Below are 20,522 nucleotides of genomic sequence, written 5' to 3' on the forward strand. Positions count from 1 at the left end.
CAGTCTCAGATCAGCATGACCAGCAAGATCAGCTGAAGTTATTTAAAAATTGCACCTTTTTTGTTACTTTTATTATTCAGAAGCAAGAGATGAAAAGTATAATTTAAACTCTAAAGCTCTAAAGTGTTAAATCCAAACAAACAATTCCTTGGAACAATCATAGATCAGATGTTCCCTTACATTTCTTCACTTATCATTTAGTTTCCTCTTGCAATTGTACCCAACCATAGATTCATCATATTACATAGAACTTTGGGACATGTGTGACAAACAAGTCTTATCCATGGAGCCTCTAAACAAGTCAGATATATAGTGGACAAGTCTGTGGAGGTCTCAAAGAAATTTAACTCTTTGAGCCCCAAACAAGTCTGATCCATGGGAGACCAATAGAAATCCAACTCATTGAGCCCCAAACAAGTTTGTTCCAAAGAAGCCCTAAAGACGTCCAACTCATTGAGCCTCAAACAAGTCTGACCCATGGAGCCCCCAAACAACCATTAAGGCTCCAAACACATCCTAACCATGTAGGCCCCAAAAAGGTCCATCTCGTGGAGGCCTCAAAAATCTGAACAATGAAGAGCCCAAACACATCCTAACCACAAAGGCCCCAAAGAAATCCAACTCATGGATATCCCATAACAATATTAGTTCATGAAGGCTCCACCTGACACCTCACACAATTTTAAAGGATCTGCTGCTACCACCTCGCTGTCAGATACCACAACGCATCTCCAGAGGTTTTGAGGAGTCCAGGCCTTGACAGGTCAAAGCTATTTTGGAAGCACAAGGGAAAAGTACACAATATTAGGCAGGTAGTTTTTATATTATGGTTGATCTAACCTGCCAGCATCACCTGCTTGCATGACAGGCCTTGGATTTTCTACACAAGCTTCCTGCTGCTCTTGAACCATGAACTAGTTCATTTTCTCTAAACTTGTCATTTTAGAAAGCCATTCTTTTCTTTTTTTTCCTCCTCCAGGGTGTCAGGCTGCTCTTCAATCAGCGCTCACGCTCTCAGACAAATCACAGGCTTTACTGTGTCTAAAAGCCAAATTCCCTTCTCTCTCGCTCTTTTCGTCTGAAGACATTTAACATGCTGTCCCCCTGCAGCCTCCTGCTCGTTTGGGCTCCGTTCTCCCGGCAGCCATGTTGGATGCTGTTTTGTGAGTGGTCTCCATCTTTTTCCCATACTCCTGTGTGATGAATAGCTTCGAGGTTAATGCCTCGCTGGCCTCTCACGCCTCATGTCCATCTCTGCCAGATGAGGAATTTAAAGGCTAGCCTTGGTTATAGCGGGACGCTTCACAATGCCGCCCCAGAACATGACTTATGAGGCAATTTTCCTCCCAGTGCTGCTCACATATGGCTTTCTGAAGCATACTGTTTGTTTAGGGGGGTCTGAAGTGGAAAGCATATCAATAATTCATGTTTTAGGGGGGAGGTTTGGCTCCAGAAATGAGCCAAGAAATGCAACGTGTTCGGGCGTGACTGCTACAAGTGTACGAAAGGCAGGCAGAATGGGATTTAAATGACTTGCATTGATCACGTGGGACCTGTTTCAGGTAACAATTTTGGCACGTAAGCGCTACTGTTATAGATAACTAACCCCAGCTTCTGGCCAATATCGAGAATTTGAGAGCAGCTCTTTGGCGTAGCGCTAAAACAAAACGCAACGTTCCAGCTCTGCCCGAGGTTCTGAAAAAGCGAAGGATCGTTGGTACGGCTGGAGGTGCTGAGACTGTAGGCTGTTGTGGTACAAGAGGGTTATAATGACGGTACTTAACACCCGAGGAAATGATAGCATCCATTAAATATGGTTTTCTCTTTCATCTCTCTCTTTCTCTCCCTCTCTCTCTCTTTCTCTCTCTCTTTCCGCTGATGATTTCAGATCCTTCTCGCTCCTCTTCACACAGATAATGGATGCCCTCTACAGCCTTTCTCTTCTTAATGTGCCCTAGCTGATGGTGTTGAAGTGCACTCCGGAGTGCTAATGACTCAGCGGGGTGAGAGAAACAGCTGCATCTACAAACCCCCGTCTCACTCACACACACACACACACACACACACTGCTTTATGGCTGCAGAACATTCTCCAGACCTTTATGTCCTGTTTAATGGATAATGTGTGTGTTGTGTGTGTGTGTGTGTGTGTGTTGTTAAAGTCATGTATTACTTCACTAAGGTTCTATTAATTCACATTACAGCAACTTCATGTTCTAACGGTGATAAATTGTGCACAATCTCCAAGCACCTGTTTAAAAAACTTAGCTATTAATAGAGAATTCGGTTTGAGGCAGATGGACGGGGGGTTGTTGGTGTGGGTGTTTGAGGGGTGGGTTTTAGAGGCGGGGTTTGAGGGGTGGGTGTTTGAGAGGTGGGTTTGGGGGCTGGGTTTGAGGGTGGGTGTTCGAAGGCAGGTTTAAGAGGTGGATTTGAGAGGTTGGTTTGAGGTGGGGTGTTTGAGAAGTGGGTTTTAATTAGCATGATTTGAGGGTGGGTTTTAGATTTTGGTTTGAGTGGCAGGTTTGAGATGTGGATCTAATAGATGTGTTTACAGGGGTTTGGTTTGAGAGGTGGGCTTTAGGGACAAGTTTGAGGGCAGGTTTGAGGGTTGAGTGAGAGGCAGGTGTGAGGGGCAGATTTGAAAAGTGGATTTGAGAAGCGAGTTTCAGGGGTGGGAGTTTGAGGGCAGGTTTGAGGGTTGAGTGAGAGCCAGGTGTGAGGGGCAGATTTGAAAAGTGGATTTGAGAAGCGAGATTCAGGGGTGGGAGTTTGAGGGCAGGTTTGAGAAGTGGATCTAAGAGATGGGTTTACAGGGCTTTGGTTTGAGAGGTGGGTTTTAGGGGCAGGTTTGGGGTGGGGTGTTTGAGGGTGGGGTTTTATTAGCATCATTTGAGAGGTGGGGTTTGTTGGGTATGGTTTGAGAAGCAGGTTTGAGGGTTCACTGAGAGGCGGGAGTTTGAGGGGCAGGTTTGAGAAGTGAATTTGAGAGGCGAGTTTGAGGGGTAGGTTTGAGAAGTGGATCTGAGAGGTGGGTTTATGGGGGGTTTGGTTTGAGAGGCAGGTTTGAGAGGCGGGTTTGAGGAGTGTAGTTTGTCTTGGGTTTTACACAGCAGGGGTTTCACTGTGAATTGGATTCATGATAGTGAGTAGATCTTTAAATTTTCCTCCAAATCAAACCTACTTGTAAACGTTTTATCATCCAACGAACCCTTGAAGAACTCTCAAATAACCCTTTACAAAACAGTTTTACTTCGGGAGTAAAATCATCAAGGGCTCTTCAGGTACTTAAGCCTCTGTGGCCTTGAAGATGGAAAATGGCTTTCCTTTATTTAAAGATCTTTTAAAGGTTCTACCAGAAGCATGACCTGGAGAATCGGTAATGGAATATATTGTTGTGTAATAAACGAAAAAAGAATGGAATAACTCGTAATCTCCATGTTTTTAGACCTTCCCATTTCCATGACTTATTTTTAAAGCTACAGCACTGCTTCCATTAGCACAAATTAAAAATAGTATCAGTGTGTTTTTGCTTTGCATTTTTGCACAAGTGGTTTGTTGCTCTGCCTTTACAGGTTCATATAAAGTCTAATATCTTCTCTCTCTCTCTCTCTCTCTCTCTCTCTCTCTCTCTCTCTCTCGCTCTCTCTTTCATTTTGTCTATCTTCCTCTCTCATTACAATTCTGAAATAAGTCCTTGGATATAAAATTACATTAGCCGCTGTTTAATTGAGTCTCTGAGATTTATGAAGCCCTTGTTCTCCTTCTCTCCCTTCTTCTCTTTCCCTCCCTTTCTCTCTCTTCCTTTTACTTCTCCCTTCCTCTCTCTCTCTCTCTCCCTCCCTCTCTCCAGAGTGCCCTGTGTTCGGTATCATTAAAAGGCTTTTAAGAGAATTACAGCCTTCTGTTAATCATGTTTCATAGCAAAGCTCTGTTCGAGTTCTGGATGCTGATTGGTTGTCAGGTTGATTAATTCTCCAGAACAGCAGCTCTTACAGTATATTAATGCGCTGGTTCTGATCTGAGACATTTTGGTTTCCATAGTAACAAATCATCCACAGGCACTTGTCAGCATTTGAACATGTACATTTTTTTATCTTATTAACTTCAAGAAAGAGAAAGAACAAGAGGGAATGAGAAAAGTGAGGAGAAGAGAAAAAGGTTCTTCTTCTTTCCTGGAATAGATGAAGATTCTTTCTGGATGATTCTTCCTGAAAGTAAAGAAAGTCCTTTCTAAAAGAAAAGAAGGATCTTCTGAGAAGTAAAAAAAAAAAACATTTCTGAAGTAAAGAAGGTTCATTCTGGAAGTGAGAAATGTTCTTCCAGGAAGAGAAGGAAATCCTTTCTTGAAAAAAATACAAATTGTTGTGGAAGAGAATAAGATAAAGAAAGTCCTTTCTGGAAAAGAAGAAGGTTCATCTGGAAGCCGAAAAGGTTTCTTTTGTAGAAAAAGGATCTTCCTGGATTTAAAAAAAGTCCTTTCTGGAGGTGAAAAAGGATTGTTCTGGAATATAAAAAGTATATTTTTGGAGTTAAAGAAGGTTTTTTTCTGGACGTGTAACTAAACCCCTATTCCAATGATTCACTTAAATCAAATTATCTTTAAAGAACCAATGAAGAACATTTTTTTTCCTCAAAGCACTGCACGTTCATTTCTCTTGAATACACCAAACCTTTCTGAAGTTTGGTACTAAATACAAAAAAAGGCTTTAAAGGCTCTTTGGGCATTTAGAAACACTTGAAGATGGAAATGGTTTTGCTTTGAAAACCCTTCACTGTAGCAGTCTGTGTAGAAGATCTAGTAAAGGTTTCTCCAGAGGAACCTGGAGTATGAGTAATGGAGTGTATTACTGTGTATTTGAAAAAAGGACTGTTTCCAGCTGCTAGAATGTGAGTGTGAGAATATGTTTCCCAGATGTTCAATGAATTTAAATGTGACAATAAAAGGTTAAAAAGCGTCATCATGTAACTAAAACAAAATCATGAGCGGAACGTGATGTTACGGGAAATGAATCAACTCCAGAGCAGTAACGGTGTCACCGTCGCTGATTGGTTTCCTGTAAATGCCTGAATGCAGATGTTCCATTCTTCTTTAAACACATCAACTAACGCAATTACATTTTTAATTTCATAATGAATGATGAAAACTTTTTATCTGTTTATAGTTACACTTATTGTCATGGGCTGATCACAGAGTTCCAGTGGGAACACTGAATGTGTGTGTGTGTGTGTGTGTGTGTGTGTGTGTGTGTGTGTGTGTGTGTGTGTGTGTGTGTGTGTGTGATGTAGAGAGTGAATAACGATGAGGGAAGGAAATTGAATTATTCTATGAGTGTATTTTGATGATAAATCACTTGCACTATGAAAGAAAGAGAGGAGGAAACTCTATTGGAGAGTAATGAAGTGCCTCAGACAGACGGAGATTCGATCAGATTAGGATGAAATTAAAACTGCCTCTGTTCCACATTAATACATTAAACACACACTGAAATCACACTCTCATTATTTCTACAATAACAAATAGTTATCACCAATTTAAATAAATCTATAAATCTAAAAACTTATAGCACTATACCCTGCTCTCTATACTGTATTATACTGTACACTACACACACACACACACACACACACAGAGTCCCATACATATACACAAACACACACTTACACAAAGACATACACATACATGTGTGAGCGAAGCATCTAAATATAGAGGAAAAAGAATGAGGTGCGAGAAAATGTGTGTTAAAGCACAGAAAAAGATGAAAAATAAACGAGGTGCGAAGGCGACGTTGTCTCGGTTTCAGCATCTGCCACCAAACGCAACACTGACAAGACAATTGTGTGAGCTTATGTAGCATAATACAATACAACACACACACACACACACACACACACACACACACACACACACACACTTTCATCATGATTGTCTTTGTTGAATTGACTCAGTAGAAGACTCTCTGAAACATTGGACTCTGGATACAAAGGTTATGAGTTTAAATCCCAGCCACATCAAGCTGCCACTCCTGGGCCCCTGAGCAAGGCCCTTAACCCCATAACTGCTCAGTTGCATGGACGTCGCTCTGGATAAAGGCCTCTGTCAAATAGTGAAAATGTAGTAAAACTAATCTCATGTAGCGCAGTGACACTAAACCAGCCTGCAGTGTTTCTCTAAAGTATGATGATGCTTTTTGCCACACATCTGCCCCCAACACATCCCAGCATGCACTGCAGCGTAAAACAACAACAACAAGTGAGAAACAGAGAAAGTGTTTTTATGCTAACGGTGACTAGCAGTAGCTGATTTAAGGTCTGGTTGGGTAATCAGCCACTGGGTGACTAATTAGAGGCCAATTAGAGGTCATGGTGGGTGTAATTAGAGGTCATGATGAGTGTAATTAGAGGTCATGGTGAGTGTAATTAGAGGTCATGGTGAGTGTAATTAGAGGTCATGGTGAGTGTATTTAGAGGTCATGATGAGTGTAATTAGAGGTCATGGTGAGTGTATTTAGAGGTCATGGTAAGTGTAATTAGAGGTCATGGTGTGTGTATTTAAAGGTCATGGTGAGTGTAATTAGAGGTCATGGTGGATGTAATTAGAGGTCATGGTGAGTGTATTTAGAGGTCATGGTGAGTGTAATTAGAGGTCATGGTGGATGTAATTAGAGGTCATGGTGAGTGTAATCAGAGGTCATGATAAGTGTATTTAGAGGTCATGATTAGTGTAATTAGAGGTCATGGTGAGTGTATTTAGAGGTCATGGTGAGTGTAATAAGAGGTCATGGTGGATGTAATTAGAGGTCATGGTGAGTGTATTTAGAGGTCATGGTGAGTGTAATTAGAGGTCATGGTGGATGTAATTAGAGGTCATGGTGAGTGTAATTAGAGGTCATGGTGAGTGTAATCAGAGGTCATGATAAGTGTATTTAGAGGTCATGATTAGTGTAATTAGAGGTCATGGTGAGTGTATTTAGAGGTCATGGTAAGTGTAATTAGAGGTCATGGTGTGTGTATTTAAAGGTCATGGTGAGTGTAATTAGAGGTCATGGTGGATGTAATTAGAGGTCATGGTGAGTGTATTTAGAGGTCATGGTGAGTGTAATTAGAGGTCATGGTGGATGTAATTAGAGGTCATGGTGAGTGTAATTAGAGGTCATGGTGAGTGTAATCAGAGGTCATGATAAGTGTATTTAGAGGTCATGATTAGTGTAATTAGAGGTCATGGTGAGTGTATTTAGAGGTCATGGTGAGTGTAATTAGAGGTCATGGTGGATGTAATTAGAGGTCATGGTGAGTGTATTTAGAGGTCATGGTGAGTGTAATTAGAGGTCATGGTGGATGTAATTAGAGGTCATGGTGAGTGTAATTAGAGGTCATGGTGAGTGTAATTAGAGGTCATGGTGAGTGTAATTAGAGGTCATGGTGGATGTAATTAGAGGTCATGGTGAGTGTATTTAGAGGTCATGGTGAGTGTAATTAGAGGTCATGGTGGATGTAATTAGAGGTCATGATGAGTGTAATTAGAGGTCATGGTGAGTGTATTTAGAGGTCATGGTGAGTGTAATTAGAGGTCATGGTGAGTGTATTTAAAGGTCATGGTGAGTGTAATTAGAGGTCATGGTGGATGTAATTAGAGGTCATGGTGAGTGTATTTAGAGGTCATGGTGAGTGTAATTAGAGGTCATGGTGGATGTAATTAGAGGTCATGGTGAGTGTAATTAGAGGTCATGATAAGTGTAATTAGAGGTCATGGTGAGTGTAATTAGAGGTCATGGTGAGTGTAATCAGAGGTCATGATGAGTGTATTTAGAGGTCATGGTGAGTGTAATTAGAGGTCATGGTGAGTGTATTTAGAGGTCATGGTGAGTGTAATCAGAGGTCATGATGAGTGTAATTAGAGGTCATGATGAGTGTAATTAGAGGTCAAGGATGGATGTATTTAGAGGTCATGGTGAGTGTAATTAGAGGTCATGGTGAGTGTAATTAGAGGTCATGGTGAGTGTATTTAGAGGTCAGGGTGGGTGTAATGCGATGACTGGCTGCCTTAAATCATCTAAATAATGATGGATTTTACACACACACACACACACACACACACACACACACACACACACACACACACACACACACATCCCCAGCCTCCTTGGATAGATTATTACCCTTATTAAATAATTCTTTGAAGAAGCAAAAACAATTACGTGCTTTAATCCATGCCTTTGATATCGTTAATGAGAAGAAAATGGAGTAGAACGGAGAAGACGACATCAAATGAAGTTTCCAGACGTCTTCAAGCCAGAAGACTTTAATTTTCTCGCTAACTAATAACGATGAGTTTTACTAGTCTCATTAACTTCAGGAAGTTTATTGCTGCTATGACGTGAGTGAGAACAGAAACTAAATTGTTAATAATAATATGGACACCTCACTTTTCCATCCGTGTGTTTTCCTTAAAATCTGGAAATACACAATTGTACAGAACGTCTTTGGATGCAGAAGCAATACCTTTCCCCTTCGCTTGAACTACGAGACCCAAACCTGGTCCGGCATGATGATCACCCTGTGCACAAATCCAGCCCCATGAAGATCTGTTTTCCATGGGTTGGATTTGGTAAAAGATCCTGTTATAGAGCTCAAACCCTATTAAACACCTTGGGGAGAAATTTTCCATGCTGACTGCACTCCAGGCCTCCTCACAATATCTCACTTACATAAGTAGCTGACTTTACTAACACCCTTGTGGCTGAATAAATCTCCACAAATCTCCACAAATCTAGTGGAACATCTTGCCAGAAACGTGGAGCTTATCAAAACAACAAATGGACACTAAATGTGGAATTAGAAGTTTGGGACTTTTCTACATAAATTAAAAAAATTATATATCTTTTATTCAGGATAGAGAGACCTTCTGAGTCTTAACAGAGGTCCTGTTGTAGATATTGCTAGCACTGACCCAGCTAATTCAACTAGCTAATCCTTACAGCCGTATAGCTTTAAAAAAAAAAAAAAAATTTTGCTGAAGGCTCTATGCTGAAGGCTCTCCCAGGCTTCTGCTCGGCCTCAAATGCTAGAAGTGTCACACGTTTCCCTCGGTAGGAGCTGATATATTAGCAGGACTTGCCGTGCTGAACCCCTGGCTGAGGGGGTTTGCACATGGCTGCTATCGGTCTCTGGTGAATGAGTCTGTCAGCCTCTACACTGCTCCATGAATAACTAATGCCATCAATGTCCTGTACGCTTCTATATCAGCCCCCATAAAGCAAATCCGGCGAACGCTAAAGCCTCTTAGCTATGAGTTATGCTACCAATCGTGCGCCGGTGGCCACCCACCCCCCAGTGATTCATTTCGGCTACTGAAGCCAGTGCCCACGCTACATCACGCTCGTGCTAAACTGGGTCCTAAAAGATTTCCATCTTTTCGAATAGCACCGCTAACAGTCGAAACACAGATTTTTACGTTAAATTATGTAGAATTCACGATGTCCAGCTTTTCTTGTGAATGTCTCTGTTGGTGTATCTGTGACCAAAGCGATTTTCTCTCCTCTGTCAGATGTTGTGAAATGAAAAAAAAAAACAGCTTTTAAATCTACATAAGTATATTTGAGTTTGTGCAGTTTGCTACAGATGCGGTTTGCGAGCTCTGACTAGTTCACCATCCAATCAAAGGACGTGAAAATGTGGACGTGTTCTAACACCTGCTAGGGGGCCTCTAAACAGCCAATTGACAGTCTGATTGGTTAATAGATTCTTTAGACAATCAATGAAATCTGATTGGATAGAAACACATATACAAACACTCGGTCATATACACACGCTTTCCGATTTAAAAAAAAAACCTGTTCATGTAAATCTAATCATTCGACTCACCCCTGGAGCTCCTTGACTGAGACGGAGATCTTCAGGTTGTGTCCGAGCACATAAAGAGTTGTGAGGATGTCAGCCCACTGCACCATCTCGCCAAGAGGACCACCTTTTAGAACCTTCGGACTGAAAACGTCACCCGATTCCTCCGTCAGGAAACCCACGTGCACCAGGATCTACAGAACATCATCATCATCATCATCATCATCATCAAAGATGAACATTTTTCTATTTATTTCACCATTTACATTTCAGGACTACAAAATGAGTCACTTCTTTTCTTCTCTTTTAAACTCGTTAAAGAATTGTGATTCTTCTCCATGAGGGTCTTGTGAATGAGCTGTCGCTATGGAAACAATAACGTATCAGAACAAGCACATAGGAAATGAAACACCACCTCCAGGCCAATCAGAAGAGAGAGTTCTGTAGCAGTGTGGCGTAAAGAGTTATACAGGCGTAAACTAGAACATATAATACGAGGGCAAAAAAAAAAACCCTGCCCTATTTTTACAAAAGCGATGTAGATGACTCAGACTTTATGCTAAAGACGGCTAGCGTGCGCGTTGTGCTGGCGTTAGCTGAATAGCTGCGGGAAATGAGCGAACGCTGCTGTCACGCTGAGGTGAAAGTCTATTTTAGTGAAGTGATTAAAATCACTGAGCTCCACAGGGAGGCAGCTCATTAAGCTCTTTGTTGGCTTGTTTTAATTTCTTCCCTGGCTTTAGCCTACTTCGCTGTTTTCTTCGTGTTTTAAGGCTTTTGTACTTAAAATCGGTTGTGTTTCCTTTCTACTTGTGAGCGTGAAAGAAAACGTTTCTTATCTAGTAATGTAATTTTAAAAAACATCGCTGTGGTCGTCATGCTTTAAGATCATTTACGTGCTCGTAGCTGCTTGTTAGAAATCAATAATCTATAACGTAACATTGGCTTCCACTACGAGTCCTGTCCCCCGGTCCAGGATGGCAGGAGTTTACTATAAAACATATCTACTCACTTCTTGCCTGAGAATTAATTGTTTGTTTTGTTTAGTTTTTTTACCAAATGTTTATATTTCACTAAGAGATCATTTGGGTTTCTTAACCACATAATCCTTCTTGTAGATCATGCGATTCATCTAATCATCTAATGTAACCCATAGCTACAGAATTCCAAAAATTGGTGCTATTTGGAACTGTTTCTAATCAGAGTAAGAAAAATTGCAGACAGGTCTTAATAAATTCATTAAAAATTTTAGGGACTTCCATTAAATTTTTTTTCTGAGACCATTTAAAATGGGGAAACACTTTAGAGCCCTAAACCATCAGGTTTAAAAAGTTCTTCAAACAATTAAGATACTTTCTAAAAAAAACTGAGCCTCTGAGTCGCTAAGTAATTGATTTACTGAGTCAGTTACTGGCTCACTGAATAGCTGAGTTGCTGAGTTTTGGGCTCACTGAGTCAATCATTTAATGAGTCAATAAGTCACTGAGTCACTGAGTTTTTAACTTACTGAATATCTGAGTTGAGTCAGTTACTGTGTCAAAGAATTTTCAGTAACTGACTCAGTGAGTCATTCAGTTACTGAGTCACTGCGATGCTAAGTTATTGACTCAGTGAATAAGTCAGTTACTGAGTTACTGAATAACTGATTTTCTGAGATATTGACTCACTGAGTCAGTCAGTTACTGAGTCAATGAGTCACTAAATAACTGAGTAGCCAAATTATTGCCTACATGAGTCAGTCAGTTACTGAGTCTCTGAGTCAGTGAGATGGTGAGTTATTGACTCATTGAATCAGCCAGTTAATAAGTCACTGATGGAATGATTCAGTGATTCACTAAATCACTTATTGTTGAGTCACCATAGATATCAAAATAAATCTGGTAAAGAGAGCGAGGGATGAGGGACGAAAGAAATGGAAATGTCCTCACTGTGGGATGAATAAAGGTAAATCTTATGTAAATAGAAAACCCCTGGAAATATTGTATTATCTTGTGTGTGCTCACTCCTGATTCTTCCCCTGCTGCGTTTATGAGGTCTGGTTCATTAAAACCACACCGACACCATCTGACTTTCTCCATAATAAAATATAACACTGATTTGAGTTGCTGCATCCAGCCTGTGACAGATGGTCAACAAATTCCAACCATCTGTCAGTCGAAGGCCAGTAAACAACTCCAACTCGCTCCACTCCATTTCAATTAACACTGAAGTTACACTGCATTTCGGAGGGGGTTGGGGCGCACAAACTTATGCACAAAGAGACACACCGAGTGCAGATTTTCATTCTAGCTAATTAAATGAACACGAGATTGGGCAATCATTTCCATTTCAATTGATGCAAATAGCCACCAATTTAGCATTGTGCTAGCATTGTGCTAAAGTGCTACTGATTGAAACACCAGCTTTGTTAAAGTGTCTCGATTTTTTTGGTCATTTTAATTAGAAATGTTACTGTCTGTTTTAGGTTTTCTCTTCGGAGAACCTCTGAGGAGCAATGTTCACTTCTGACCTCACCATAGCAACAAGGTGCGCCTACGTCATGTGACAAGTCACCGTGTAACGGTAGCTTTACAAAAAAAAGAGTGTTTCAAAAGTTTCTGGACACCTGAGCATACGATTTCTAAGTGCTGCTTTTTGAATGTTCCATTCCACATTTACTCTCCATTTCCTGTTATAAAAAACTTCAATCTTCTGGAAAGATGTTCCACTGGACATTTGTGGACATTCAGCCACAAGGGTGTTAGAAAAAGTAAGGTACTGATGTACGTGAGGTGAGGAGGCTCCTGGGGTGCAGTCAGCATAAACAATTTATTCGTGTTCAATAGGGCTGGAGCTCTATAACAGGAGATCTTTCACCAAATCAAAACCATGTAGAGCAGATCTTCATGGAGCTGGCTTTGTGCAATAGGGAGCTGGTACAGGTTTGGGTCTCCTAGTTAGAAGAAGAAGAAGAAGAAGAAGAAGAAGAAGAAATATCATGCTCTTGCATCCTGAGACGTCCGATGCTATTGTGTGTCTTCAAGTTTGTGGTACAGTTTTGGAGAAGAACCACATAGAAGAAGATCAGCCAGGTGTCCAAATACTTTTTGGCCATAATGTTCATGGAGGTTCATTTCCATAGGAACAGTTCAGGAATTACATTTCAATCTGCAGAGAATCCCTCTGAATTTGTTCTTTTTTTCTCTTTTGAGCTGTTGTTTTATGATGATGTTGGTTCTGATGTCTATCCTGGGTACTGGATTAATGCCATCTTTAACACAAATAGCACAAAAAAAAACTAATTGTTGGCAAACATGAAGAATAAAATACTTAAGGCGCCTGTGAGTCATGTAGGTACAAGCTGAACAAAACAGCACTTGATAAAAAAAAAAAGCTTTAGATCTTTGTTAGAAGGTCAGAGTGGTCTACAGAATAATGTGTCTATTAGACAGCTTATTTTCCTTTTGTGTGTGTGTGTGTGTGTGTGTGTGTGTGTGTGTGTGTGTGTGTGTGTGTGTGTGTGTGTGTGTGTGTGTGTGTAAATGAAATCAATTCCAGCCAATCGCTCCTGAACGCTATAAAAAGCAGCTCTGATCATTACACAGCAACACTCCTCTGTTTTCCTTCCCTGACTTCCCCTCGATCAGATGCTTCACCACCACTGCACCAGCCTGTGCAGCCCCAGGGGGGAAATGGGGGGGTTCGGGGGTTGGTTGAGGGGATCTTAGAGCTCCGGTTGGATTCTCCCACGCACGGGTTTTTAAAGCAGGAAAGCAAAGAGTTGCTGACCTTCTCCACACACAACATCAAAACACATTTTCTTTCAGAGGCAACGAGGGAGCACGGAGCATTCCACTGCATCCTGCAAGAACAAACTTTAAGGTTTTTTTTAAGAACGAACTCTCAGGATTTGTTTACACCTTTCCATCATATTTACTTTTCACCGCACAACACTGCATGACTCTTAAACCTCAGGAGGTGAAGGGTTTATTGGGTTATACCAGGGGTCCGTGACCACTAGGGGGTAAAATATGAAACTGCATATCTGTTCAAATAAAAGCCAATTGTAAAAAAACGTATAAATTGTGATTTCCTTCAGAAACAACATCGAAGCCTAAATTTATACAACAGCCAATAGTGTTTGAGATGTGCCACGCCCAGTCCCCACCCCTTCACCACCCCAGTTTTAACGAATCAGACCTGGCGTGTTCAGGAGCTCGATAAAGACAAACATGAGCGAGTGGAAACTGAGTGAGAGATCAGAGATGAGAGATGAGCTGGGGATTGATGTATGGACGCTGCGTGTGGAAGTTATCAAGATCACCGCTAGAACCCAGACACGACCCAAAACGCAATACGCCATCATGACCTTCGATGTTTCTGTCTCCAACGTTATTAAAGACAGTGATGTTTCAATGCAGAAGATATTACTTCATGACACTGTAATCACTGAGGGAAAAAAGTGGAATGCTCACTAGCTCGGGTCCAGAGGACGTCACGCTGGTCAGCCGGGTTAAACAATGCTCATGTGTCACTCACAAAAAAGCACGAGACACGTCGATGCTGAAACGACCTCTTTAACCCCCAGCTGGTGTCCACAGATGGACCGAAACGCTACAACTGAGTGCCTCCTCAAAACATGAACGGATTTTCACTCACAAGGTCAAGAGACGACCTTGACATGAGCACACTGCACCGTTGTGAAACCTGGAGATCGCAGGAGTGTGTGTGATATCACTCACCACGTTCGAAATCCCATTTGGAACGGGTTCTAATGCTTTTTTAAACTCTGTGTTCTGCTTCATGTCGCTGTTATGGGCTTCAGTCATGAACGTTTGACCTCGCATGGTCCGAAACAGATTGTAGCCGAAGGACAGCTAATGGAAGCGAGGAAGTTATAGATACTGAACTCGTTGTGGTCTACCATTTTTTCTTCAGCAATTGGTCGAATTCATTTTGTGCCTCGACCGAATTCATCACAGTTTCCACCAAGTGCACAAACTCCACTCCATGGAGCTCGGTATTGCTACAGGAGTTAAACTGACCACCATCTACCTGTGTTCAACTCACACCTGAAGTTCAAGCCATACAGAATCCAGGATTTTTAATTCAATTTTATTTGTGTAGCACTTTTTAGAGAAGACATTGTCTCAAAGCAGCTTTAAACAGATAAAGCGGTAATAAGGTTATATAAAAGAATGTGCAGGTTTATTGCTTATAAGTTCATCCCTGATGCGTCACCCAGTGGTGACTGTGGCGAGGAAAAACTCCCTGAGATGTTATGAAGAAGAAACCTTGAGAGGAACCAGATTTAAAAGGGAACCCATCCTCATCTGGGTGACACCGAAAGTCCATTCATTGCAGTCCTAATGTTGAGGTGTGCAGTAACAGGTGTGTAATGCAGAAAAGGCACGTAATGCAGAACTTTTCATGCATCCTGTGGTCCTGAGCCATTATAGAAGACTGTGGATATTAATTACAATCCTAAATGTTCGTGAGTTGCTCAGCAGCTTCATGGATCTTTAGGCTGTAGGTATGGAACCATCCCCAGCTGCACAGAGTGGTCTCAATTAAGAAATATTCCATCCAGAGGAAGAACTTCGGGATGAACCAGGCAGATCCGATAAAAAGAAAGGACAGAAACACTGCTCACTGAAACCTCAGGGGCATAAAATTCTTTAAATAACAATTCTTTAAAATTCTTTTTTGCAAATACAGATGAAGTTAGGAAGTTGGAGTCAGAGATGCTGAAGTGCCCCTGGAGCTCAAAGGGGTTATGGGCCGTGCTCAAGTGCCCCAAGATGGTAGCTTGGAGAGACCAGAGCTTAAACCCCGAGCTTCTGCTCAAAGCCTTAACCACTGAGCTCACAAATCCTATAAATGATACACATGATGTGTTGATTGTTTTGCTCTACAGCCCAGGCTGGTTCAGAATCTCAACCCATCTTGCGAAAAGGAGTTTTCGTTTGAAAACACATATTTTTCTCTCAGACATTTCAGTGTGGATGACCGACGTTTGGGAAGCGATTTAAAATGAAAGTGTGGACGCAGAGTGTTTTTAGACTAAAATTCCGTATGTAAATGTATCTGGATAAGTGTAGGCGTAGCCAAAGTCCCTGATGTGTAAGAGCGTGTGAGAGTGTGTGTGTGTGTGTGTGTGTGTGTGTGTGTGTGAGTGTGTTTGTGTGTGTTATAGCACCATGATGGAGGATATTGTGGAAACAGTCTGGCAGCATGTGAAAGCCTCTGTTGTGGTTCCATAGTGTCAGGTTGGTTATAGTGGTGTGTTTGTGCAGCCTGCCACGGCGGCTAACGATGCGCGTCGAGTAAGTCTCAGACCAGCTGGAATTGGCGACATCCAGGGACTGCTGGGATGCAGGCAGAGTGTTTGTGTGTGTGTGGGGGTGTGTGTTGTAATGAGGATGGATTGCTCTGTTTACAGAAAACACCTCCTCTTTACCTCCCTGTACAAACAGCACTCGCTGCAGCAAATGCACTTTGCTACAGAGTGCAGCAAATGCTAATCAAGCTCGTTTAAAAAAAATAATAAATTAATTAAAAAATTCTGTCCCGGTGCGAAACGAGGGATGCTGGGAAACGGAGTGCATTAAGCCTCAAATGACTTCTGTACACACTAGACATGATTAATCACCCAGGAGCGATCAGTAAATCTGCTCAGGTAGATGCTAGGCTTCTAAAGCTAATCTACAACGGGATTTTTAGCAAAAAAAAAAAATCCAAACACACACACACACACACACACACACACACACACACACACACACATCTCTCTATCTGGCTCAGGAATCTCATTTCGCAATTACACCCCGTGTTCCCGTCGCAGAGCGATCCGTTACCCGCAGCAGACGGCAAATCGCTTCTGACTCGCTGCCTCGCCTTAATTGCGGATGATAAAGAACTCCGGACAGGCGAAAAAGAAAAGCTCTTGCAACAGCTGGCGTGGAGATAGCACACAAAGTTCGGAGATAAAAAATCCATTTTATACGTTCGAGAGAAGGCGGAGGGAGAGGAGGAAGAGACGGAGGAATAAATCAGGAAAGAGAGAAAACGAGAAAGAGCTATTTTTAGAAATTGTTTGCTTGTTTAGGACGAGATACAGAGGCAGGTGAACCCGCAAAGTGTTCAAAACGCTCTTGGGGATCGTCCCATGATCTTTCAGGGGTAATAAAACCTGAGGAAGAGTGTTAAAAGCAAACACATCGCAGTTTAATATGGACAGGGCACAAAAATATTGCCCCCCCAATAATCACAACTTTATTTTAATTTGTGGTCCATTTAGCATTGGTGCGCGTCCACATGCACGCTGCCACAAATAGTTACGGTTATTATCCATGATGCTGCCTCTAGAACATGCTCTTATGCCGAATACACAAAAAAGTTAAGTACTGAACACGAGGAAACAGTGTTTGTTATGTCGGGAAAAAAGATATTATAATGCACGGCCTCTTAGGACTTCTGTACACACCCACCTCTGGGATACAAGAACGTTGAGAAGATTGAAAATTTACTGAAGTCTGAGAACATGTAGAAAATAGATATTGATTGTTCTTCACAAACAATATGCTGTAATAGTGCAGTGTGGAGCCGTCAGGGTCAGCGAGTCCTTCTCGACTGGTCTACACTCTATCAGAATCACTCACTTATGTTCTATCATTTTGTCCATGAATATGTATTAAATTATTTCCAATAGTCCAGCATCCAAAGACGTCTGGGGTGTAACGGTACACGTACGGGGATTTCGGTTGGTTCACACGTGTACCACAATCTTTTTAACATCCGGAACATAGTTACAATCCGAGTTCCTTCAGAAACATATTAATTGGTGGACCCTAAATTTGTTTATTCTCCGCCTTGCACTTTAATCACAGTGGCCCTGTTTTATTATTATTATTATTAATATACTTAAAACATATTTTATTTACATTTTTATATATTTTATTTTTAGAAAATATTATTTTATATATTATTACCCAAACCGGCATTTTATTTAAAATTGTTTGTGAAAACTGTTGATGTTCTTAAATGTTAATAATAATAAACTGCGTTAATAAAAACACTATAAGCAATTTTACAATCAAACTTGAGCCGAACCGTGACTTAAAAACCATTAATGTACCATCACACACATAAAAGACGTCCTGTACAATTCTGGGCCTCCAACATTGTTTTAACAGTTTGGAGCAGAACCGCATACGGCTGGGAAGTCTGTGTCCCAATACTTTTGGAGAGTCAGGGTAATTTTTCGATACTGATTAAAGTTTAGTGATGTTTGTTGATGGTATGAATCTTCCTTTGATCTCACCTTCTTCTGCTCTCTCCATCGTCTGTGGAGCTTCAGGTCGAGTCTCTGGGCAGCTGTAGCCCACTGAGCAGCCAACCTGCGGATCCGTCGCTTCATGAAGCTCAAAGACTCTTTCCCGGTTCCGACCTGATCCAACAGAGCGGTGAGGTCCGTCCGGAAAGCTGCCTGGAGAGAGAAAGAGTGAAAGAGAGAGAGAGGGAGAGAGAGAGAAAGAGAGGGAGAGAGGGAGAGGAGAGAGAGAGAGAGAGAAAGAGAGTGAGAGGAGAGAGGGAGAGGAGAGAGAGAGAGAGAGAGAGAGAGAGAGAGAGAGAGAGAGAGACAGTTGTAAATGTAATGTATAATGTATAGCACCTGTCCAGACTTATGTGTCTTCCCAAAAGACATGTGTAAGCTATTATTCTCTCGCTCTCTCTCTCTCTCTCTCTCTCTCTCTCTCTCTCTCTCTCAGACTATTTGTCTTTGTTCTGTCTCTTTCTTTATCTGTTTCACACTGTCTCTCAATCTCTTTTTCTAAATCAGTCTGTCTTCTGATCTGTGTCTCTTTGTCGCCTTGTCTTTTTTTCTATTTGTCTCCGTATTTCTTTTTATCTGTTCACAATCTTTCACATCTCTCTCTCTCTCTCTCTCTCTCTCTCTCTCTCTCTCTTCTGCTCTCTATCATCTCACAGACTCTCAGCTGTATATTAGAAAAAGTGGGCGGGGCATAAAGCACCGTTTTCATGATCTGCAATTCGCATCAGTGCGTCGGTTTAAAAGTTAACGATGTGATGCATCGATTATAAAAAGTGTGAATTCAATACAAGTTTGCATTTGTATTAAAATCCTTAAAGAAACCGTTATTTCTATATAATTGTTAGTAGTAGATATGCTTTACTTTTATTATTTTGGAAGTGACTGATATGTAGATCGATTTCCCGTCGCTAAACGGTTTCTTGAGCGCGTTTTCTCAGCACCGCTGCTGCGACGTGAATATGACGCATCACAGCACTACAGAGACCGAGGCGTGTCCAAGGCGTGTGTGTGAAAAGTTAAACTGATGATTCGCTGTCTGCCTGGACCAAAGAAATAAATAAACTTTCTGTAACATCGAATTGTAGAGCATCGTATTTGTTCCATTGAATCGCATTGTGATGAATCGAATCGAAATCGGATCACTGCATCTTAATAGGAGCAATCCTGATGGATAGATAGATAGATAGATAGATAGATAGATAGATAGATAGATAGATAGATAGATAGATAGATAGATAGATAGATAGATAGATAGATAGATAGATAGATAGATAGATAGATAGATAGTGTGTGTGTGTGTGTGTGTGTGTGTGTGTGTGTGTGTGTGTGTGTGTGTGTGTGTCTCACTTGTCTTTTAGCTGAGCTTTTCACCACTGCAGGTGTTGTGCTGTAGTTCCTCCAGGCCAGCGGGGGGCAGAACCACTCCACCTCACTAAGGTAAATGAGGAAGGAGCAATCCGAACCGTCGACTCCGTAGAAGGCATAGCAGGGGTCCGATGTCCACCGCGCCCTCATCCACTGCACCCATTTATTCATTTATAACACATATTGAATGTGTTTTTATCCATTTATAGTTACACAAAATGTCCAAAAGTATTGGAACACCTGACTTCTCCAGTCATATGTGGTTCTTCAACAAACTGTTAGCCCAAAGAAAGAAGCACTAGGAGACCCAAACCTGCTCCAGCATGATGATGCTTCTGTGAATTTGGTGAAAGTTCTCCTGCTTTAGAGCTCTGACCTCAACGTTATTAAAGACCTTTAAGATTCATTTTTAATGCTGACTGCACCCCAGGCCTCCTCACCTCACCTACATCAGTACCTGACTTTACTAACACCCATCTCCACGAATCTCCACAAAATCTAGTGAAACATCTACCTGGAAAAGTGGAGCTCATTATAACAGCAGGTGAAGATAAATTTGGAATGAAAAGTTAAAAAAGAAGCACATACCAATCTTATAGTCAGGTGTCCACAAACCTTTGGCTCCATAGTACAGATATAATCTTAAAGCAATCAGCAAGTCGTGCTTTCCAGAAAGCGTAAACTCTTCGGTTCTTTAACCGAACGTCAGAAATATTTACGCCTGTCTGTTATTTAATGCTGACACTGGAGACTCCTTCCATCGCTGTTAAACATCTCATTACTTCAAATATATCTCATTAACCTTTTCAATAATTAAAAAAATACACACACTATAAATAGATAGATAGATAGATAGATAGATAGATAGATAGATAGATAGATAGATAGATAGATAGATAGATAGATAGATAGATAGATAGATAGATAGATAGATAAAAGATACACAGAAAATTGTTAAGTCCAAAGTTGTAAAAGTCGTGGCTTCAGTATCGTATGTAAGTTTG

General features: G+C 41.2%; 1 protein-coding gene across 1 annotated transcript in view; it reads right to left on the reverse strand.

Moving 5' to 3' along the window:
- Positions 1–20,522, reverse strand: part of LOC124393300 (alpha-1,6-mannosylglycoprotein 6-beta-N-acetylglucosaminyltransferase B-like) — an 80,888-nt gene that overhangs the window by 18,449 nt on the left and 41,917 nt on the right. Inside the window, 3 exon segments of the mRNA XM_046860996.1 lie at positions 9,864–10,033; positions 18,142–18,306; positions 19,501–19,671. Coding sequence (XP_046716952.1) covers positions 9,864–10,033; positions 18,142–18,306; positions 19,501–19,671 — 506 coding nt within the window.

Source organism: Silurus meridionalis, chromosome 1 (genome assembly GCF_014805685.1).
Source record: "Silurus meridionalis isolate SWU-2019-XX chromosome 1, ASM1480568v1, whole genome shotgun sequence".
Classification (NCBI taxonomy): Eukaryota; Metazoa; Chordata; class Actinopteri; order Siluriformes; family Siluridae; genus Silurus; species Silurus meridionalis.